At 37.5% G+C, this 23935-nt stretch overlaps 1 protein-coding gene and 1 long non-coding RNA gene across 8 annotated transcripts; one reads left to right on the top strand and one right to left on the bottom strand.

Moving 5' to 3' along the window:
• Nucleotides 1–9534, bottom strand: LOC141948457 (uncharacterized). Its single transcript, XR_012630480.1, has 3 exons — nucleotides 9477–9534; nucleotides 8753–8831; nucleotides 1–52 (listed from the first exon to the last, which is right to left on the bottom strand). It is a non-coding gene; the product is annotated as an uncharacterized LOC141948457 (long non-coding RNA).
• On the top strand, nucleotides 5809–23301 carry DTWD1 (DTW motif tRNA-uridine aminocarboxypropyltransferase 1). Of its 7 annotated transcripts, none has more exons than XM_074880902.1 (6): nucleotides 5835–5913; nucleotides 6351–6486; nucleotides 8421–8702; nucleotides 9771–9914; nucleotides 11193–11469; nucleotides 17133–23301. In XM_074880902.1, exons 3-6 carry the CDS (start codon nucleotides 8427–8429, stop codon nucleotides 17360–17362), a joined length of 927 nt encoding a protein of 308 aa, XP_074737003.1. In that variant the 5' UTR covers nucleotides 5835–5913; nucleotides 6351–6486; nucleotides 8421–8426; the 3' UTR covers nucleotides 17363–23301. The 7 variants fall into 7 exon arrangements, with proteins under 7 accessions (XP_074737005.1, XP_074737006.1, XP_074737003.1 ...); XM_074880901.1 differs by having other exon boundaries at nucleotides 5848–5913; nucleotides 6294–6486; XM_074880903.1 differs by having other exon boundaries at nucleotides 5913–5935.
• Nucleotides 23302–23935: the final 634 nt, after the last annotated feature.

The raw sequence follows: 23935 nt of genomic DNA, 5'->3' as shown, positions 1-23935 counted from the left end.
GTCTTGGTAATTCTGAAAGTTGTTTTACCTTGAAACCAGGGTAGTTATAGCTCTAAAAGGAAAATAAAACCATTTAGCAAGTAAAGCTAATTATTACGTTCCCTTTGTGTTAAACAACTGCTCCAGTGAGAAAATACTGTATCAAACATACAACCAATTTTTTTTATAAAGCAAAATTTTAAAAATATTCTACAATAGATGTGTTCACTTCCCAGTAACACCATTTTACAAAAATTCTTTCTTTAGCAGTTGCTAAAGACCCTAAGAGTCTGTCAAAGTACATGAAATGACAATTCAATCTTTGACGTTTGTTTTTTCTGTTTCTACTTTCTCAAAAAATTCCGAGATGTCATGTCAAATTTCCAAGATGTCTCAGAAGAATCTAACAAAGATTTTCTTATTTTTTGCATATCTCAATATTTTCTTCAACAGAAACTTTAATTGACCTTTAATAAGCCACATTAAAAATACAACATAGCCTTATGTTAAAAATTTTGAATCACTTAACATATTAACTCAATGGCTTATTAATAATTTAGGACCCAGTTTTGTCAGTATTCACATTAATATTTCAAATAAAGAACCTGTTCATGCCTGGTTATGCCTGAAGTCTAACCAACATCCAAGAAATACCAGGATTGAGACATTCCAAACTACCAGAGACACATTTGTTCTCCTTCAAGTCCTTCATCTAGCACATTGGAAAATCCCAGACACTAGGCTCCAAATATTTGACCATAATACACCAGATAAATAAAATTAATCATCATATTTACACTGTATTTGGGATTTCCATTACCCAATATATCTATCATGTAGTCTTAGAAAAATTGACTGGCTCTTGAATGAATGAATCTCAAAACTTTTCCTTCCCTTGGTCTGGTATCAGGGGTAATTATTTGACTTATAATTCAAAGCATATTCATAAGATAGAATGCTGTGTGCTTTCTTACATATAACATAAATAAGATCATATCTACATTTCTACCCTTTGACTGCGCAACAATGTATTTGGCAACCTGAAAAATGTTTAAATACAATTCATAATTAATGCTAGTTCACACAATGATATAAACAATATTTTCAGCTAAGACAATTCATACCATGAATTGTCTGTAAATATACTTCAGATAAAGAGCAAGGTCCAAAATTGAGATGTTAGGTGACTACAAAATACCTCTGGCGATACAAAGAAAACAAAGTACTTTTTCAAGGTTGTTTTTTTTTTTTCCCCCAAACAAACATACAGATATAGGTGCAATCCCACTTCTGGATCCAAGGAAAAAACTTGCAAATCTGGTCTTTCTGGTCTAATCCATAAGAAGAATTAGAAATATGTAACATGCTTTTGTCTTCCCCATCTCACTTGTCCAAGTCAGAACTTCCTCTGCAACAATTTTCTCAGTAGAAGTGTCTTTAAAAAAATTAGCAAGGTTTAGCTACAAACAGAGGCTGGATTGATGGTTTCATTGATTAAGAGCTCTAACTGGGTAAAGACTTCTTCTATAGCTAGATCTACATCTAAATGTGTATGTACACGGGAACTTAACACTGTACAGTCCTACTGCATCACTGGAAAGATTGGAAGGCTTAAAAATCACCATTTTGGTCTTTTTATATGTCTCATTTTTTCTTTTATAATACCAAACTCTGTGGAGAACAACATGTTTTTGTAGACTTTTGCCTGCACTTTGTTTAGGCCTGAAACAAAATGTTCCTAAAGCCCAGGCAGAACTGGAAGTTTAGCTTATTAGTTTATTAGAATCTTTTAAATTATAAACTTGACACTTCACAATTGCAAACTGAGGAAAAGTTGTAAACACCTATCTGGGCCAATGTCTGTCAGTTACTCTGTTCAAGGGCAGTAAGATGTTCCTCCAGATATGCTGGTCCACAGTGTAATGAAAATATTTTTTCAGCATGTTTCTCTAGTTCAATGATATCATACGTGCTTATTCTCTCCTGCAAATCTGAGAGTGGACTGTCATTCAATGGAACGTTTGTTCAGATATTTACATATAGCATTGAAGGAATAATCTTTTTTGTAACTTATCTACCAAAGAATAAGGCTCATCAAGAGAGATACAACTTGGCCACTCCTTCTGCAATCAGTACATGGTAAAAATAGTTATTTCTGAAAATGATACAAATGCAAAGATTAAATTAGCTAATCTGTGAACTTTATTTTGCATAAAGATTTGTAATACCAGTATAAATGCATTTTACATATACCTTCTAAGAATCTCTAATTTTGGCAACGTTGTTAAATGTAGACTGCAATTTCCTCCTCTCCCATGTACTGCATTCAGAGATGATTACATCATCTCAAAAAGACAGAAAAACAAAAATAGGCCAGGGAGGCCCATTACAGCATACACAGAGTAATTAAAAAGACTATAACTTTTTAGTTAGAGAAGGAGATAACTCAAGAAAAAAAAGGGTTATTATGTTTCTAAAGAGACAAATAAAATCATGTGCAATTTAAGTTCTCAGAAAGGACAGTAACATCTTCCATCTGTTGAGAACAGCCTTGGAAGCGTAGGAGGAAACTCTGTGCCTTGATCTAGCAAAGAATTTAAACTAGTAGCTTAAATATTTGAGAAAGTTGTTGAAACCAATGGTAGTCATTTGAAGTTAATCATCAAATTGCTCACTTTCCTGAAATAAGTTAGTAAGTATTAATACAGAGTAATGTGTTTTTAAACCCTCTAGTATAACTGAAAGACCATGACATGTTCTATCTTAATAGCAGGACAGCAAGATAAATTATTTCTTTTTTAAAAAAACCAAATTAAATGCAAACTATCAATGCACATACGTTTACTTTAGGATAAACAGGGAAAAGGTGAGTAAAACCAAGTAGAAAAATAAAACATATTAATATTTTGGTTTGACATTATTCCAAATTAAAATGTTTGCATTTTTATGTCTGCTCCTCTTAAAAATATACCTTTTAAAGAAAAAATTAAATTTTATAATGAAGAGTTCCACCCATCAAAACACTTTTAAACACTTTTTGTTTCTTTGTTGCTGTGAGAGAAAAAGTTCTGGTTCAAAGCAAAAGAGCAATTTTTCTTACAGCTCTGTAGTTAAAGGCTTTGAGTGAATCAGTACTTGCAAATAATGTAGGCAGGTCAAAAAGAATGTTCCGTTTCCTCCAAAAATAATGTCATTTTGACAAATCACTGGTAACCCCATTCTATTAGATTCTTTAACAAAATACAAAGGTATATGCAGAGATTTTCCTGGCAGGTATATTCAAAGATTTCCATACCAGTCTTATCAGTATAAGAAAAGAAAGCAAGCTTATTAAAAGGCAAAACTAGCTATTCCCCTTCTCATACTCATCACAACTTTTTGCCTCTGGGTTCAGGACCTTCTGTTATGTCAGTAATGCCATGGACCGATCAAGTATTTTAAACAAAGCTTGATTCAATGTCATCACTCAAGCATGCTTCCAACAATAGAAAATTGCTCTACGGCGGACAAAGTTTCCTCCACGGTTTAGCATTGAGAAAAAGGGAAGTTAGCAATAGATGCTGCTCTCTTAAAGGTTTGCCATTTCTACAAAACCTCTTAGCTTCTAGTGCCTGAGGGTCTTGGAAATACAATCTATGGCCAAACTCAATTTTCAATATTTACACTCACATGGCTTCGCTCAGCATCTGACTCCTGCATGCTCACTTCACCATACACATGGGTAGTTAAAATAATAAGCAGTCAGACTCACCAAATCTTGAGCCTGTAAGGAAGCTTTTACATTTTCTGCTGACATACAGTAATAATTGTTCTCACCAGAATGTCTTAAAAAACCCCCTAAGATAACATATATTAGCAAACACTTAAACTGTAGATAACGAAAACTGACAAAGCTATCAATAGAGCATATATAGAGCATCTTCACTGTAATTTCTTCCAATAAACAGAAGAATACTACACATTCTTATATGTCGAAAAACATGCTAAAAATGTGAAAAATATGTAAGGACACTTAATCATAAAGTCAGAACTTGCATTTTCTTCTCAGTACCTCCATACAAAATATTTATACTATTATTTATGTGCTTCTAAAATACATACTGAAGAAAAAGTGAGTGTCCAATCACCTAGCAAATCTGCTCTGTTCTTACATATTCAGAGTTTTTTTAGAAGTTGGAAGAAATGTGAGGGCTGCAGATTAGCAAAAGTCTTACTGAAATCAATCAACTGCTATCTTCTGAGTCCAGTGTAATTAAAAAAACTTCACACTGTTACATATGAGCAGAAACAAAGTGTGAGAAATACTGGTTAGAAAAAAATTCTCTTTTTAGCAAATTGTGAAATTAAGAACCCCAAACAAAAATTATATAGCAACCATTCCTAAAAATGGTTTTGTTAATATCACAGCTTTTGTACAAATAACTCTATGGGATAAAAGCATACAAAGAAGTAATGCAGATTTCAGAGCCTGATTTTAAATAACGAGCAGGCTCTGTTTGTTCCCAAACAACAAACTCTGGATTAAGCACCAAGAATTCACTCAAACAAAGTAAGAGATAGTACACTTAATAAAACCTACTATAATTAAGTTTGGCAAGAATTTTAGAAGCTATTATAAAAGTCTTCTTTGTGTCCAATAAACATTTCGTTATTTCGACACAACCACTGCGCATCAAGAAGTACTGTCACAGCGTAAGGAGACAAGAAAATACAGATGGTGAAATGTAGCCATTTTTTCCTACTACTGCAATATATTACATACTGCTAGCATGAAAAATAGATCAAGTGAAAACAAACCCAGCAACAACAGAATAGTGGTAGAAATCCTCTGCCACTGAATGTAATACCACTGAAGTCAGTGAGGTTTTTGGGACGTAACTGAGATCAAAGTTTGGCATAAAATCTGCCTACAATGTCAACTTTTTCCCCTAAGGCTATTACAACTAATATATCACAGACTTTTTTTCACCAAGTCGAGAGAAATATTCTCTATACCAAAATTACTGGTTTAGTTTAGTCACTTCAACCTAAAAACGCAGTTACTGAACGCTGGATATTGGGTAAATACTACTGTAGAGCAGTATCAACCAGGCCAAGGAATTCCACAGAAAAGATCCAGTGTCCTATAAAGAGAAATACAAAACAAGAAGGAAGGAATACAGCAACATAATTCTTCCAGCCCTTGGTGTCAACTGTAAGTGTGCAGTATACTACTAGGTGGGAAAAAAAAAAAAAAAAAAACAAACAAAACCAAAAAACCCAGGTAAAGTATTCTGACCTAGCTTTGCTGAAGTTAACGAGGGAGTGAAACAAAACCTTCAGTCTCCCATCGCCCTGGTTTCTAGGTACTTCCACCGGGCAGACAGACCCCGCAGGGCCGTACCCCCCTCCCGTGGGGGCAGCGCCTCAACCAGAGCGAAGCACTGGGGACATTTCACACGGGCTGGGAAAACCTGGAGCGGAGACCAGCTGGAAAGGGCGGGCTTCTCCCCTGCAGGTACCAGGATGTGGTTTCCGCTCAGGTTTTTGTGACAGAAAACGCGTAAAAGCCGGTTCGGGGCGGGAAGCCCTCAAACAAACACAAAAATCCAATGTTAGGAAGCACTCTCTGCCTCGGGCTGCTCCGAGCCGTCCTCCTCTCCCGGGGGTAGCCCCGAGCCGTGGCCAGCCCTCAGGGCCTGCCCTCCGCCCGCCCGCCCGCCTCGCGCGGGGCTGTCACGCGCTGCCTGCGGGCCCGCGCGCGCCGTTACTAAGGGCCCCTGGCAACCGCTCCCCGCCGAGCCGCGCTCTCCTGGGCGCGCTCTTCCGGCCCCCTCCTCCCCCGCCCCGCCGAGCCCGACACACGCGTTCCGGGGCCGGGGAGGGCCGCAGGAGAGCCCAGCGGCCTTCTGCGGCGAGCGCCGGCCCGCCGAGGGGCTGGAGCCGGGGGAGCGGGTGAGGAGTGGGGCCTGCGCGGGTGAGGAATAGAACGGAGCGGAGCGGAGCTCCCCGCCGCGACGGCGTCGAGGCCACGGGGGTTGGGGCGGGGGGGTGGGAAGGAGAGAAGAGGGAGCAGGGCGTGGAGCCAACGCATCTCTGGCAGTCCCGCGGCCCGTGAGGGGCAGGCGGCGGGGCCTCGGGGCCGTGTGCGGGGCGGCCTGGCCACTGTCTCCGCGGTGGCTGCCGGCTAGGCCGGCCCGCGGTAGGGCGGCTTTCCGCCCGCAGAGGCCTCGGTCTCCCTGCGGTGTCAGGGGCCATTCAGTCACGCCTAGGCAGGAGAACTGCTTTGTTATTTTCCGTGAGACATCACAACATCAAAGGTCTGTGCCCCTCAGAGTTACGCCGCGTTTCCTACAGCCTGCTTTGTGCTTCCTGGGGCTTTCTTGCCGCAGGAAGGCCCAGTCCTGCAGATGGCCAGGCCGCGCACTCCCTCTCTCGCTGTTGATGGTCTCGGCTGCCTCCTCAGACACTGTTACCGCTGAGGCTGAGCCCTAACCGTGTTCCTTCCACATCGCTCAGTGAGCGGAGGTACATGAGCACATGGCAGTAACTGACACCAGCGTGCTTCCTGACACCTCGTGAACTTTACACAAACCCCCTATGTCCTGACTGAGGCTGTAAGCTGTTTTAGAATTGCCGTTGGCATGTGGAGGGTACCCTCCAGCGGCAGTGATTCTTCTGGGTTTTGGAGGTTAGGTGTAGGTGAAGTTGTTACTTACAGTCCTAAAATTTTATGTCTGAATCGAGATTTGGATCTTAAAGTTGTGTAAACTCACTGTTTTTTCTTTGAAACGTATACTGCACGTATACTGCTGTAACTTTGGGAACAGCTATTATTTTGATACCATGAAGGTTCTCCTGTGCCCTTAGAGCAGCGTATCTCTTGTCAGTATCAATAATGAAAGTGCTGCAGGGTGTCTTATTTGAACACCACGGTGCCATAAGATATTATACTGAAAAGAATCAGTTTGTAGGCTGGGAATGCATGTCAAATTACAGGGCCTCTCACCCTCCTTGCTTCTTGAGGAAACTTGATAATAGTACGGGTTAGTCTGAGATGAAGGGTGTATTTGCTTTCTCTCAGAGCTATTTAAAAGCAAATTGCACTATAAAATTTGTGTGCTTATTAGATTTTGTTTATTGGAGTGGACGTCCCTGACCTTTCAAAAGTTAGAGCTTGTTGGTGGGGGAGGGGAATGTATCATAACATGCATGAGTATTTAGTTTTACCAGAAAATAACAACTAATTTTTCTGGGATTAATTTTAAATTTTTATTGGACAGTTAGCAGAGTGTTTTGTTTTTGTTATTTCCCAATTAAATTACACTTGGTTTTATTTAAACACTTAACTTTGGACCACATCTCAAGAATTACTGTTTGTTTGTTTTTGTTAAACGTGGCTGTTCTGTTACATCATTTCACAAGTGTGATCCCTGACATGGAAAAGTAAATGTAAATTAGCTGAAAGTAAATACTGAGAATGACTTTTTTCACTTTAAGCGATGCAGCACAGAGTGCAAAAGGCAGTTTATAACTACTACGGGCTGTGCAGGCTCCAGCCTGTGGGTTGCTTTGAAGACCAGAGAGGACCCTGTGTGACCTAGTCAGAAGGGTTTCACTAAAACCATGACTATGAACCTCTGCACACAACAAACTAATTCTGTCTGGATCGTGTGTGGGCCTGATACATTACTTAGAGTCCACAGTGAAAATTTCATGCCAGCTGCAGAGGGTGAGACAACATCTGTCCTGAAGAAAGCCTGAAAAAAAATCCATCAATGTTACTAAATAAATACAAACTTGCAGGATGAGTCTAGACTGGGTCAGCCCTTGCTATCTGGTATATGGAGCACCAAAACAGTTTTAGCTCTTGAAACTAAATTTTCAGCCTCAAGCTTTGCTCTTGGAAGATTTCTTCTATCACAAAGTTCTGTCAACAGGGATTTCATTCAGGTAGTTTGGTTTGCCCATACACAATAATTTCAGGGCAGAGATCTAAATCTGTAACAATTAACTTTTCTCTTAGGGATTTCTGTCCTGTAGACATTTAATTCATTGTCAATAGTTACGTTGAAGAATAATGGGACTGCTCGTCCAGGTAAATAGCATCTACCAGTGTTTTCACAAGCTTTTAGACACTGATCCTATGAATAGAAAAAAATACAATTCTGCACAAGTTAAGTGAGTGGGATAACTCACGTTAGTAAAATGATGAATGTGCCTTAAGGATACAGAGCTCAAGTTCTTTCTAGCTGTTTATCTCATGGTCTCCTGAAATCTGTTTGTAGTTCTTTGTGCTATAACAACTAAATCAGATTATTTTATTATTCTTTCGGTTATAGGAAGTACCTTCTTCGATGAGTATTTTTTTGCTAAATAGGATCATACAGAATCATTTCCAGTAAATTAGTTTGTCATATTTTGGATTGTATTTAACAGCTACAACATATTGTCTGTTTCAGTTAACCATGTCTTCAAATTCATCTACACTTTTAAATGAAGAAAACTCTCAAGGACCAAAAAGAAATACCGAGTGTTTGGAAAGTCTGGAATTGCAGACTCCGTCATCGTTTCAAGATAACCCACTTCAACAATTACAGCTAGCATCGCAGGAAGTACTTGAAAAGGCAAAAAAGAGTGGGAGATCAAAATGCCCCCGATGCAGTAGTTCAAGGATGTTTTATTGTTATACATGCTTTGTTCCTGTTGAAACTGTCCCTACCAAAGAAATTCCGACTGTGAAGGTTAATATTTCTTATGGATTTTTTATAATGTTCTTGTGCTTTTTACTTACTGGGGACAGAGAACAGACAGTCCGTCCGTGACCATTTCTTTTCTGATTCATTCTTTTTGGACCGTCATCTTTAACACAGCTATAACTATGAATAAACTACAGTTAGACAAAATTATTGTTCTTGTTTGAGGAATTACATGTACAAACACTGACAACGTTCTAGTCCTCACATAAACATTTATGTATCTACTAGATGAGAAGATGAGCTGAAGTCACTCAGCTTCTCATGCAAATTACTGTTTTCACTTAGTTCTTAAAAGCTTCTTTACAGTGCTCTTGCCTTCATTCTTCAGCTTCTAAGAACTCTGGCCAGAACAGAGTATATTGTGAACAAAAAATACGATTTGTTCATAACCAAGAGTGAATTTTACATAAAACGTGAGCTAAAACGCATTCCTAAATGTCATGGTTGTATAATTCAGATAACTACTCTTAAAACATAAATAAAGAACAAAAAGCATAATGCCTTTCAGCCAAAATACTTGGAGAAACCATCAAAGAGAACTGAGACATTTTGCAAAATCACCTAGGAACTAAAAGGCATTTTGAAGACGCTCTGTAATTTGAAAGCATCTTGAAAATACTTTAGAAGTACTTTGGAAATTTGATCTAGGTGTATTTTCATTGAAATGGCCATTTTTGCAATAGGGTGAATACCTAATACAGATAAGTATTCATATCTGGGACTGTTATATTGCTCAAATTAAGACCACATCTTATTTACCTTATTGATAGGATTTCTAGAGGTTTTACCACACTAGTACCGCAGCATTCCAAATTGCATTCATTGCATACTTCAGTATTTACATGAACTGAGAGAATGTAACAGGTGCTTCTTGTCACTTGTCTCTCCTTTAGTTCTAAACCTATTAAAACAAAAACATTGTCAAAAATTGTCAAATATGTCTTAATTACATGCCCATAGGGATTTCTCCTAGCTTTTGCATAAATATTTGTACCTGCATATATGATCACAACTATTGCTTATTTCTTTTTCTTTCTTTCTTTCTTACTGTAGTTACCTTTGAAGATTGACATTATTAAACACCCAAATGAAACAGATGGCAAAAGCACTGCCGTGCATGCTAAGCTCCTGGCACCTGATGATGTTACAATTTATAAATACCCCTGCATTCCAGAATATGAAGAAAAAAGACATGAAGTAAGAAAGTCTATATAGATAGCTGGGCTTTGTGCTGGGGAGATGCAGAGGTATCTTCTGTACTTCTGCAGTGGTACTGCACTCTGCTGGGAGGGAGCAGAGGGAAAACACTAGTCTGTTAATCCAGTCCACTCAATCTTGTGCTCTCGCAAAGCTTGGGCCTGCACATGTACAGTGGTTATGGACTGTCCTCCAAAGCTTAGAAAAGCCTGTAGCACTATTTAACCACCTTGAATTTCCTGTGTTCACCACCTGAGATAATGGATAATTTGATTCATTGTGTACCATAAGAAATATTTTGCCCAAACATATGAAAGTATCTGACTTACAGCAAGTTAAACAGCAGTTTGGTGGTGTGCTCATCATATTCAGTAGCTGCAGTATTTAAACTTCCTTAGAATTTTCAACATTTGTTATTACAGAGAAAACCTACTAAAATTCAACTGTTGTCTATCACAGTCAGCACAGAGCCTGAAAAAAGTGAGCAATGAACTTGGAGTCACATGTGCATTTAAGTGGTGTGATTAATCTGAAATCTAATATTTACACATTGGATGTCATAATTAACACTTTCATTATCGTACGACTACCTGAAGAAGAGGGTAATACACATATCTCATAGAAACGTTATTTTCTTCAGGGAACGAACAATTAAGGAAAGCAAGATGGCAAAGAGTCAGAAAGCTGAAAAAAAGCAGAAAGAGCATTGGGGAAGGCAGGCAAAAGTCAGAAGAGAGTGCAGTGACACTGTATTGTCCAGGCTTTCCAAGTCACAGATTCTGAATGCTGCAATAAGCAACTGAAAAACTACTAAATAAGGCCATCACTGGTCTTTTTCATGCAAGGTATTTGTGGGACCCGCAATAGACACAAGGGCAGAAGAGATTATTTCTTCTGATCTAAAATTTGTGAATGAAATCAGAAACTATTCTTTATGGCCTTCCTGCCCCATATACTGCAATGTCAAGTGAAATTTGAACTTCCTCAGGGCTGATGCCATTCTCTTGGCTGAAAAAGCTTTTTTTACAAAACTGTTAGAGTTGCATGGAGGCATGGAGGTGACATTAAATTAAATATTTCAAATATCTTTATTCACTAGTTTAACATAGTATTTTATCCCTTTAGATAGTAGAATGGTTTTTAAGAGATAATTTTTTGTCTTGTCCTGACTTAAATGTTTGTGGGTGGGGATAGAAAATTTCTGTTCTTTAATGAACCAGCTCCTGGTGTTTTATTAGATTTTGTTGACACTCACATTTCTTTCTTTGCTTCATTTAGATAGCGCTTATATTTCCTGGCCCCAATTCAGTTTCAGTAAAAGATATTGCTTCCCATCTCCAAAAGCACACTGAGAAAAGTGGTTGTGATAATGACGATGACTGTTCCAGAGAGCCGTTTGTTAAGCAAGCAAAAATAGAACCTAGAGAAGAAGAAAAAAATGTAAATAAACGCATCTCAAGCAACAAGAGTGAAGGCACTAGACTGAAGAAAATAATATTTATTGACAGTACCTGGAATCAAACTAACAAAATAATAACTGATGAACGACTTCAAGGTAAAAAAAAAAAAGTTGATCTTGAGATGTTATTGCTACAGAAATGATTAAGGGAAACATATGTCTATATAACAGACCTGAGTGTGATACAAGTGTATAACTAACCCTATAACTGAGTATACAGGAAAGATTCAGCAGCCTGTTTCAGTGCTGTAGAAGCCTTCCTGAGCCAAAGACTCCATTACTTTTCATGTCATATAATTTGTTTTGCAAAATAATAACCCTGGTATTAAGAAAGCATTTACATTTATTTCTCCCACTTCTCTATTGGAGCAAATTTCCTCAGTCTCACAGAATGGAAGCTGTCATGTTAGACAGTAGAACAGTAGTTTGAATGACCTCTGAAGGAAGCTAGAAAGATTTCCACTGCAGGTGGCTGGCTGCTTTTTCAGGAGACCCAGGGAAGCATTTTTGTACATGATAGTGGCAGGCAGGCCACTAGAAGGGAAATGAGGGATCTAGGAGATACAGCACACATATGTCATGGCTTGGTTTCTTTTCTAGTAAAGGTCTTTGGTTCATGGTCATTTCAATGACCTCTCACTACTTTTCAGACAAAAGGGGAATGCCTGCTTGCCCTCTGCACCCTCTCATCTCTGAAAGCAAAAACTTGCTATTATGCAAAGTTTTTTTTGTCTTAGGTTCATTACAAGACGTTTACATTTAAGTATTCTAAAAAAACCCATGAAAGATAAACCAGTTTAGCAATAGCATTCCATTTCCTTGGAGATAAATAGGAGTTTGAAAATACTTTCATTAGTTAAAAAAGGGCACTTAGCTGGGAGGCAGGCTATCAAGTTTATATGTAATTTATATAATTGTTTACTAGTGCCTGCTTTGCACTGGGCCCTACAAGGAGTTTCACAGACTTCTTACATGCAAGATGAATGTTGCCTTTTTGTCAGTCAGATTATTAAAGAATCCCACATGTTAGTATAATCTATTGGCTAGTTAAAATCTGTTACTAAGTATTTAGTTTAACACAAAACATACTCTATCAAATAAAGATTAGAGTAATTGCATGTTGCAAGTTACTGTAAAGGATTTGGAATTTATTTTAAAAGGATGAATTTAAGAAAAGTAGCAGGCAGCCAGGGGAACTGAAGATTTCTGTGGAAGCTTATGTAGTATATTAGTCAAAAATCACGATTGGTGTTACTGTGGAGCTCTTAAAGAACGTTTTCCAGTTACCCCATGTGAATGCTGATCTGGTTGACTCTTCTGTCCTCTCTAGAACTTCATCTCTGTTCCAGCTATATTCCAGTCCTCTTGTTTCCCTGAGCACCTTTCAGGATTGCTGTAAGGTGTGACTAGTGTCATGCAAGTCAGTCTCTTACCCACACCCAGGAGAGATTTTTACCCTCCCTACAGCAGGCATAACAGTGTGCACAGCCCCTAGATTCATTGCTTTTCTTGGTGCCTGTCATAAAGGTCCCAAGTTGCATTAATATTCCTTTTAGAGATTGCAATTTTGACTTCCGAGATGAATGGGGCAGTTTACTTAGGCAAAAAATGATGACATTTTTATGTTGTACACACATGAAAAACAGAGAACTGTTGTCATTTTTCAGTTCAACTGCAAAGGAAGTAATCCAACAAAATATTACTCATATATTAAAGTTCAAAAAGGAGCGTTCATAATTCCAAATAAAAAGTAATTGCCATACTTATTCAGAAAGATTAAGTTACAAGAAATACTGGATGGAAACATTAATGAAGCCAAGAAAATGTAGAGAAAAGCCTTGTGTTTTGTAAGCCTACATTTATATAGAGGGTAAATGTAACTAATTGTACTGCAAGAGAAAGCAAATGAGGTACATCAGTCTTTAAAAACAAAAGTCTAGAAAACTTGGAAAAAAAATACTTCTATATCTTCTTGCAAAAGTAGTGTAATATATCTTTAGAAAGCAAAACTAAAACAGTTGTATTGAAGACAGGAAATATTTTAAAGTTGGCAATGTCTAGGATTGATAACATTAAAAGTGATCACTAGATCAGAAAGGTTGCATCTAGTGTTAATGATTACTTTCTCATATGAGTGATGCAGCTTATTGGCAACATCAACATGGTTGTTAAACAGATTGCTTCGGGTTTTTTTTCCTGTAAGTTTGATCCACTTTGTATTAGCCAAATGGCTTCTTTTATTAGCTTACACATTCTCCTGTACAAGGCTGAATCATACATCTGCTCTAGTCGGGATTTTTTTGGTTGGTTGGTTGTGGGTTTTTTTAGTTTCTGTGCTTCCTTTCATTTCCACAAGAAACCAGTAGCCTTTGCCTATGCACAGTTGGGGTATTTGAGAGCAGTAAGTTGATGTTCTCTGAGGCAAACTCCCCTGATCCTCTTTTTCTGACAAATCTTTTGTCATCTTCTCATATTTTCATCTTTCTTCTTCCCACAAAATCACATGGAGTTATAATGCAAAGCAAAAGTAGGAGTTCTGTCATGAGTTTCCACATTCTTTCTAAAATAATATATGCTGACATCATTCAGAGGGCCATAGCAGAGGCAAGGTGAATCCAAGGTATGTAAACCCCTTCTTCCTCAGCCTAAATCCTTAAATTACTCCTAAACATTGGGAATCTAAAAGATTAGGAAAGGAGCAGAATGCCTGCCTGAAATAGCATTTTCAAGCTGCTACCTCTTTAGGAAATTAACAGTATAATTAAGATAACAATAGGCTTTTAGCAGAACTTAGACTCTTAATAGCTACCATAGGTGCAAAACCATAATTACTCATTACTTAAAATTTTCAGCACTAGTATTTCTTGAAGTGGTGGATCTCCCAGTTCACTATACAAACTATAGGTACGAAGAGGTGATGGAAGGCTCAGAGTAAGCAACAGGCTTCAGCATGTGCATAAACTTTACAACTTATGTCTTCTTGATATAAGAACTGTGAATCTTTCTTAGATGTAACATCAGTGACCAAACATGATTAATATAGAATCCTACATGTTTGAGCATTCGATTATTATAGTGGAGGGAACACAGGGACTGTGCTGTAATAATAGGATGTAGCATATGAGGAGAAAAAAGGAGGTTTAAGGAAAGGTGGGAGATCTCTGAAAGGCACCATAAGATACATATACAGGAGAATAACTTTTGTAGGGGAAATTGGGTTACCTTAGCAGATTTAAAGGTAGCTGTATTTCGATTGTGCTTGATCCCAGATTCATAGAAATGTTTCTTTCTAATGATCTCAGAAGTATGTGGATGCTAAGAAAACCAAACCCAACATGTTGATTTCCTTAGTACTGTAAGCTTTTGCGTGAACAATCAGTATTTGTAATAAAACCCTGCCTTTGGCTGTATAGATACAGATACACTACAGATGATAAAAACATGCTTGGTAAACTGTAACCCTTAACCTCCTCTAAGCTTTTTTTGTGAAGAAACTCCTAGAATTCTGTGTTTGAAATTAAACGTTCCTGCATTTGTGGTAAGCTCAGCAGTGTCAGTGGTCTTGCCTTCAGTGAACTTTTGTTTGTATTCAGACCACAAATAGGTGGGAGTTTACATTGCAGGAATTGTCCCTTAAACTTAGTTCACCGCTGTTAAGGTGGAAACATCACTGAATTCGATGAAAGTTTTCACTTTGGTTTGGGCTGAGTATTCAAGTATTAAAACCTCTTGAGAGAAGCAAGATTAATGCATTTTCCTATTACTATTTTGAATAGACATGTATAGGATTATTAGAGATACTGATTATGTTATTTTGAATTTTTCTGAAATGCCAACAATAACATTTAAATTCAGTGATGGAATCTCCTGTTCAGTTTTTTTAAACCCTCGCTGTAGGAGAGATTTCTTTTACTATGTGAGATATCATACATTACTAACTGCAAAGTAAACAACTAAATCCATCTTGCAATTACACTAGAAAGAATTAAATGTAGTTTGAAGGTAAAAAGTACAGAATTACAAGTGCTGGGCTATAGGCCAGCTTCTCTGTCCATAACTTCCAAGCAATTCTTAAACCATATTGTTATTTATACTATCACTTGTACTAAACTATCCCATGACATGCATGTAGTATCTGATTTTAGCTTTTAGAAAAATATAATTTTACAACCTGATCTTGATGTTATTGACAGGTATATACGCTATTATTTATAATCCAACTGCCTATCCTGTTTACAAAGTGCTTATGCATAAAAGGCTTTAATTTCAAGTAGTTTGTGCATTTTAAGGAACATAAAAACCAAGATACATGTTTAAAATTCATCTGAATAATAAAATAGTTACAGAGACTATAGTAGATAAAAGATTTTCATGTGCCATAGAGAGACCAAATTTCTTTCTTTCCTCTCAAGTGGGAATGCTTTTAGTTTCTAATAAAATTAATGACCAGCTTCTCTCATACTTATTCCTGAGTAATCCCAGTGAGATTTCAGTTACTTAACAAACATAAATGAAAAGTGTCTGGCTCTTAGCAAATATTCCTCGGTTCAGGAAAACTAACAGTGTGAGGGATTCTGGTTTACACTTGAAAGGTATTAGCTTTGCAAAAGGTGAAATTTATTAATCATTTTATGAACATTGAGGAGTCTTTGCAGGTGTGGGTTTCACTCTTCCCATCTGAAGAGACCCTGCAGTTTACTGAGGGCTATGAGTCTGTATGAATGAAAAGATAACTTACAAGTTTTAATTGCAATTAAGAGGATTGTAACCTAGAACTTCCACCACTTTCCCATGAAATTTCAAAGTGGTCCACAAAGGAGGATAAAATTCTTGCCTCCAATTTACAGATGAAAAATGGATGTACAGGAAGAGAAATGCAGGCATCTAGTAGGCTAGCAGCAAAGTCAGAAAGAGCTAAAGACTTGTTTGGCATCTGTAGTGCTAGGGCCTGAATAATAGGCCCTGAAACAAAGTTAACCTCTAGATGAACCTCACAACCAAACATTATCCATTATTAGTATCTGTTAATTAGTAAAATCTGTATTGCCATTAGCCTTAATTATTAGTATCTGATCACTAGTGAATAGATGTAGTTTAGACAGAATATAATCAGGAGTGAGGATGAAATGCTGTGAGAATGTATCCAACTTCTTGTTCAGCCTTGTTCAAGGCTGAGAACCCAAGTGTTTGGCCTTGTTAGAAACTCCCTTGGTTCTCCCCCCCGAGCCCTGGCCAGGCTTTGGGTGGAATCCAACAGGAAGATGAAACCAGATGTTTCTGCTCAAAACAAAGGTGCAAGCTATTCTGGCTTGCTGATTTTTGGTATATAAGGCTGGACCCGCTTGCCACGACTCTGGATGCCTCACCTAGGGATGGACGCACCATGTAGGACTTCCCACTTGCAGGGAGAGGTACTCCAAATCCTCACTGCAGCCAGGGCTCCCCAGCGACTGCGAATCTCGATGTTGGTAACGTATGCAGGTGGTGAGGGATCTTTCTTGATTGCTGTTCTCCCCATTGTGTAGTAATGATTAGGTGCGTTTACTACATACAGTTAAGCAAGGCAAGTGTACTATTCTGTGTTTTTCTTACTGCTTATTTTCTGTATTACTTAGTTATATCCTTTGATTATTAACAGTAAAATCAGCCTACTCTTTCCACTCTGGTGTCTGAGTTTAATTGGCATCCTCGATCAGCAGAACAGCATCCCATCCACCAATCCACATTGTCTAATCTATGTTACCTTTTTTTCTTGACAGGGCTGCTGCAAATTGAGTTGAAGACAAGGAAAACTTGCTTTTGGCGTCATCAGAAGGGAAAGCCAGATACATACCTTTCCACAATAGAAGCAATTTATTATTTCCTTGTGGACTATCATCAGGAGATTTTGAAAGAGAACTACAAAGGACAATATGATAATCTGCTTTTTTTCTTTTCATTTATGTACACATTGATTAAAAATGCCAAGTGTTGTGCAGGAAAAGAGTAAGATGTCTGCTTCTAGGTAAGTAACTGCATTTTATTTTGTTTCTTTGTAATGATGAACTGCACAAGCGTAACTTTTTTTCTAACTGAAATCTGGAAATAGATTGTACTCTTGATAATGGTCACAGTGTTTGTCCAAAAGGAAGTCACAGACCTCATGTCCTGCACACTTGATGTTGTAGAACTACTCAGATGAACAGTCTGAGTAGAATGGCTTATTTGGAAACAGTTGTGCTTTGCTAAATCCTGCTGTGTTTGAACCTACAGACCTGATATGCTCATCACAGTGAGATTATTTCCTGAGGTGGGGATAGGAGGACTTGGCCCCTCTTGTCATGGATCTCTCTAACTGTAACAAGAAATTAGCATGATAGCTTTTTATTATTGTTAATGCTTTGTTTCAGGTGTTTTCTTTGTGTTTTACCCAGTAATACTGATTTCACTTTCATAACATCAAAAGTTTACTGAAATTATTAGGATGGAATTTAATGGTGGGCAGCAGTACAAAATGAAAGACCACATTAAGTGAACAAAATATAAATTTTGTACTTTCAAGATAAATTCTGGAAAATTGTCCTAGTAATAGAGTGATCTGTTTAAACATCATTAAACAGTGCATGATTTCTATAGCACCATTCACACAGTGTTACATTGATTATTCTCAACTTCTTCGATAATTTTAGACTCCTTCAAACTAATTTAGTTAAGTGTTTATTATCATTCTATAATATTATTTTGGTGAACACTAACTTAACAGATGTCACTATGGCATATCATAGTAAAATTTTGTAGATGCCACATGTATTCTAAACAGCAGCAGGGGCTCATCACACTGTAGGAGTTGTCTGAAAACGTACATCTTTTTGCAGGACCTAAGACAAAGTAATTTGCAGAGACAAGAAAGAGGGAAGATGGTGGTTTCCACAACATTTCCCACAAGACTTCCTTAAATTAGGCATACTGTGAATCTGCTGTGTTTTTTCTTTTCCAATAATAGTGCAAATTTGAGCAACATAAATAAGACTTTGCCTATGCTGATGAAATTTTTGCTGTATGTGTAGCACTGCTGGCAGAGGCATCCCATGTGAATGTAATTATACAAATGTGACTTTGCCAAGCTGTACCAGTACAGCTAATGCTGGCAGAGGTAATAGACCTAAGCTGTAACTCTTACACAGTTATATGGACTTATAACTCTTATACAAGAGTTATATGAATATATTTTTATCATACGACAATGTTCTGCCAGAAAAATTCACGTTGGTAAAAATTATAGTCTTAATGTTTCATTAGAAGTACAGTATAAGATAGAGAAATATTTCTGAATATTCTCAGAAGCGTGTGACTTCAAATCTTGTCAAAGTGACACAAACTGAAAAATTATAATAGATTATTTAAACAAAAGTTCCAAAATTTTTGTGGTAGCTTTTCCTCAAAAAATCTGCCTAAATTATCACCTGTAGCATACTCTCCAGGAAGGCACGCTCACACCCTGGTGAACATAGAAAGAGTGCCTACTTCAAGAAAATATTTTTACACTTACACAGCAGTCCCTACAGGCTCAAATAACTGATTTGTACTAAGTTTTTAAATGCTTCAAGATACTGAAATCAAAGTTAATGTTGCTTAAAACACAAGATACAAATACACTCTCTCTGCAAGTCATACTTATCTTCAGATTTGTATGCTTATCTGCACAAGGGAATGATATAAGAATGCATTTCAGTAGACAACCAAACCATGTCTCCTCCATTTGCAGAAAGAAGCGCTGGTTAAGTTACATGAGTGCACATAAAGTGTGCATGAACTATAACAGCACCACGAGAAACACAGGCTTGAAGTCAGAATGAGAAAGATTGTTTTTAAATATACATATATATTGAGTTCAGGTGCCAGGCAATGAGAAAAATCATCAGTCATGTCTTGATGCTATTGAAACAACACATTTCTTACTCATTTGGTTCTTACTGCTATTGAGAGGTTATTTTGGCTTTTTACAATGATTAATGCTATTTCCTTTGGTATGGATTTTGATAGTCTTTTGACATTTCCATCTGTTCTTGTATTTCTTAAACAAAGATTGTTGTAATATTTTTTAAAAATCACACAAGTATAATAGCTTGAGAAGGAAACTTTCACCCACTTTAAACAAACAAAAATAAAATGAACCACTGACCTAATGTTTTACAAGAACCAGAGAGAAAAATCTGGGGGGGAAGGGGGAGTTACTTCCAAGACACATTTCCCTGAAAACATGTTTTTTTATTTAAGAAGCAGAGGTCAGATAAAAGCTTATATAAGCTGTTCTTTGTTACTTTTGGAAAATAGTTTCATAAGGTTAAAAATGGTTTCCAAATTTAAGTTTTCTGTACCTCACTTTATTTGAACAATGGGAATTAAGAATCTATTCCAAAAGTAAATTAATTTTAATTCTCAGGTGAAATCAATGTACAGAAAAGACTTTAAATCTGGAACACTGTGTCCAGGAATTGGGTTCACATTCTTTTTCTTCCAGTGCAACCTCAGTGTAATGCAAAAGTCATTATTATACCAAGTGACAGAGGCACATCTAATATCTGTAATTAATTATGGTCTGTTGATATTCCTATGATAACCTTTTATGAGAGCAGGAAGGAGGTTATTGTCACTTCTGCTGTAGTCTGAGCAGCAGATGTAGTTCCCCCTTCTCTCCCATCTCCTGCTCTCCCCTCTGTAAAAATATGTAAATCCTCTATTTAATTTCAGTACTGGTATAAGAAGCCAAGAAGTCATATAAAAAGTCATCCACCTCACACTGAAAATGTCTCAATACCACTGATACATCTTTCCAGCTTTGAGAATAAACAATAATTTTGTTCCACCAAATGAAAGCGATCAAGTGGTTAATCCTTTCAAGTGCAATTAGCAGCACTGACCTCCCTGTTCTTTAAAATGAGGGTCATGGGGAGGTAAAGGCCAGTTCTGGGCCTTTTCTTTCATATCAGAATACCCCTTCACTAACTATCTCATTTCCAAAAACATCAGAGAGCAAGGGGAAAAACAGGCTTCCACTTCCATTAGCTGTAACTTAAACAGCCATAAGTTAAAGGGGGAGGAAAAGGAAGAGCATCTCTGTCTATCTCCTTTCACAACAGAAGACATCTGGCCTCCTGTGGGGAGGCCCCAGATAACAAAGAACCTGTCATTACAAACCTCCACGATGTGTTCAGAGAACCGTTTTACCTGCAGTCTGGCTCATTCATTTCCTGCCACTGAAGCCATCTGCTTTTGCTTATTGTGGGTATTTTTGTTCTTTGTTTGGCCAGGAGCATGAAGTGGCTTCACTTTAGCACGTCTGTATGCTTGGTCAGAGGGAGTGTTTAATCCTCTTCTCAAAATGAGTAAGAGAGGGAGCTGCAAAAAACAATTCCTTTCCTGGAAGACAGGACAAGTGTCATCCAAGCCTAGGTTGAACAAAGGGTCATGTCAGTACATTGGGTAAAGATACATGGAGATTGAAAACCATTGAGGTGGCAACTTGGAATCTACAGCAGAACTTTCCAAAGCACTTGTAATCTCACCTGATTTAAATCCTTTGCCACTGCTTCTTGCACTTTTTTTTCAGTTTGAGTCCATCTGGTTTTCCACGTAGGTTTCTTTCAAGCCCAGTTGCAGAGTATTGTAGTGATCTCTTCTTGCTTTTTTCTTGCACTGAGTTTCAGTATTTTGCCTGAATGCTTTAAAAATCAGTCTGTCTTCATAAATGATGGTTCCAGCATACTTATATAAAATGTTATGTGATGTGAAAATCCATACCACCTAGCCCTATCCTTGAAAATACCAAAATAAGGAGAGGGGAAAACTTCATATTACTTTACCATCATTTACTATAATGCAGTTAATACACTCCCAAGTACCATTAGCTTGTGTCTCAAAGCATGCCAGAAAGCTGCACATCGGCTGAATTCAATCTTGTTTCATGACACAAAACTTAATGGTGACTGCAGCAATGTTAGAACAGGAAAGCTTTCCCACGAGGATGAAAAGATCTTGTGGCAGTAAGACACAGATCTATTGATACCAGAATATGTGGTCACCCATTAAGGTACTGAACAACTCAGCATTAATTCCTGACCTGTTGTCCTTTCTCTTGGGACATTATTTTAGTAAAATTCCTATGCTGTCATTAGTAAAAATGCAAATTTTGACTGGTGACATTTAGTAATACCACCATTCAAAGTGTTTATATGAAAAATTTACAGCCTTCTTCCTGTTCACTTGTTGGGAAAGATAATACATTGCTGCCATTTTATGGAAGAGAAATCAGGTGCTGTAGAGTTTTTAAAGTAGTGTGTCACATTAAACTTTAAAAACACGCAGTAGTGGTGTGGTTTCTTCACTATTACCTGCCAGAAAAAAATTCAGATAGTTCTTGAGTCCCACAGCCAGAGGTGGGAACTACTTCTCTAATGCAAAACAGACTTCATATTTTCACCCCACTGAAAATGGAAATTTTTGTCTAACTTTAGCAATACTGGTGCTGTTACAACATTCAAATCAACTATGATTTTACTGTTGACTTTTCAGACCACTGGTGTTGCAATAGGATGTTTAGAAACATACCACAGAAGAGTGAGCAGAAGAGAATGCTCCACACCAGTATACTCAAGATTGAGACCTACTCGACCTACTATCCTGTGCATTTCACTTCCCTTACCTGTAAAGTTAACTTCTGCCCCTGAATAACATGTCTCTACATATGAAACTGGGCCCATAAGCCAGTTGAACTCAGCATGAAATCCAAAGGCTGAGTATTATTACTTCAAAGGTTCTGGTGGTAAAATTTTCCAGCAACAGGGATAGAAGAGCTACACAGAAGTATGTGTACATATCAATAAATGTGTACCTCCCTCCTAGTGATAAAGGCATTAGGACACAAGCCAAAGATTTCTCTTATGCTCTTTCTGTCTTAGAGAACATAAAGACAAATAAAATCTAAGTGTGGTATCAGAGTTTACAAAATTAAAGAATAAACTGTTTTATGTACAGAGCAAATATATACTTTAATCAGATACAGACATATAGCTGATCCTGTTAATGTACACAGATAAATAGTTTGACTGGGAATTCATTTGTTAGGTTTGGATGCACTATCCAGCACAAGTGCTGCATTATCCCTCCAAACAATACATTGGAAAAACAATATTTCGTACCTTTTCACCATTCTGAATATCGCTGCTAATGAGTCTAGTGTAGTTCCTACTTGTCTCCAAGTACCATGTTTTCTTTGCATCTCCAAGAAGCAGTGAAGTATTAGATTTGTTAAAAAAAGAAAATTAAGCACATCCATCCAGGCTTAACAGGGCGTGCTGAGAGAGGCCAAAGGGGTAAACAGGTTATTCTAAAACAATTAAAAATGTAAAACTACAAAGAAAAATTTAGGGCGTTGAACTACACAGAAACTGACTCACCTGCACAGAGGAAATGCCATGGATCCTGCTCCGCCATTTGTTCAGCAGGGGAGGAAGGAGCAGGAGCGCACCCACCCGTACTAAGGAAAGTGCCTGCGTGGACGCCTGTGCTGAACACGCACGTGTATGAGCTTTGATGGAAAACTCGTATGATAGATCATACAACATGATGTTTTCTTTGCTGTCTTTCAATTACTTACTGGAGAATGAAATAATCAAACCAGAGTCAGTGTTTCTCGTGTTTTGGCTTTTTATTAATAATATGCAATTAGTTTATGAATTCCTCGGTTTATGCTAGTATATATTTTCATGTAATTTTATTACAAACAACAGCATGTAAACCTATTAATGTAACTGTAAATTTTATAATATATCTTCTGTCCTACCAAAGTGAGATAAGACCTGGCCTTTACTCTGTGAGAATACATTTTTGTGCATATGATCTGGAATAATATGTAACTTTAATAAAACAAGTTTTCTGTGAGGTAAATAACATGGACTCTTCATTTTTTGGTGGCATTTTGTGTCTCAGTATCATCTTCAATAGACATGCTATCAACAATGATACAAACTCTAGTCACATTAATGTCTATATCTGTTAATGTTTACGAGTCCTGCTTTTAAACATACTTTAGGACTTTTTAGGCTGGTTTTCATAGGGAAAGCCGTACCTCTACTCAATTAAAAATTGAGGTATAAAAAAACATTGCTGGGATGCACTCCATTTTGAAGTGCCTCATATAATTGTGAGTCTTTTTTTTTTAAACCATACTTCAATAAATGCCACCCTCACAGCTTAAAAGATCTGCTTTAGTACAATTTCTGAAGCTATTTGCTTTGGAGACGGATGTTAATGAGTTGAGCAGAATCAGACTCTTTGCAAGTCTAAAAGAAGCATCCTTAGTGTCTGTTCTACAGAACAATACTTTGTGTTCCAGCAAAAAAGTTTACTCAAGTTGAAACTACAGATTTAATTTCAAATGTTGCTGCTAATACTAAATAAACATTCTGTATTTCAAGCACATCATAAATGCTTTATTTCTTTCAAAAATTATTTTTGGAGCTTCAGTGTCATGACTAAATTGTTCATCAAATGCAGCATGAATTCCAGCTGACCTGAACCTGCA

Source organism: Strix uralensis, chromosome 11, assembly GCF_047716275.1.
Source record: "Strix uralensis isolate ZFMK-TIS-50842 chromosome 11, bStrUra1, whole genome shotgun sequence".
NCBI classification, from domain to species: Eukaryota; Metazoa; Chordata; class Aves; order Strigiformes; family Strigidae; genus Strix; species Strix uralensis.
The sequence above is the reverse complement of the archived record's forward strand: the minus strand, read 5'-3'. Positions and strand labels throughout refer to the sequence as shown.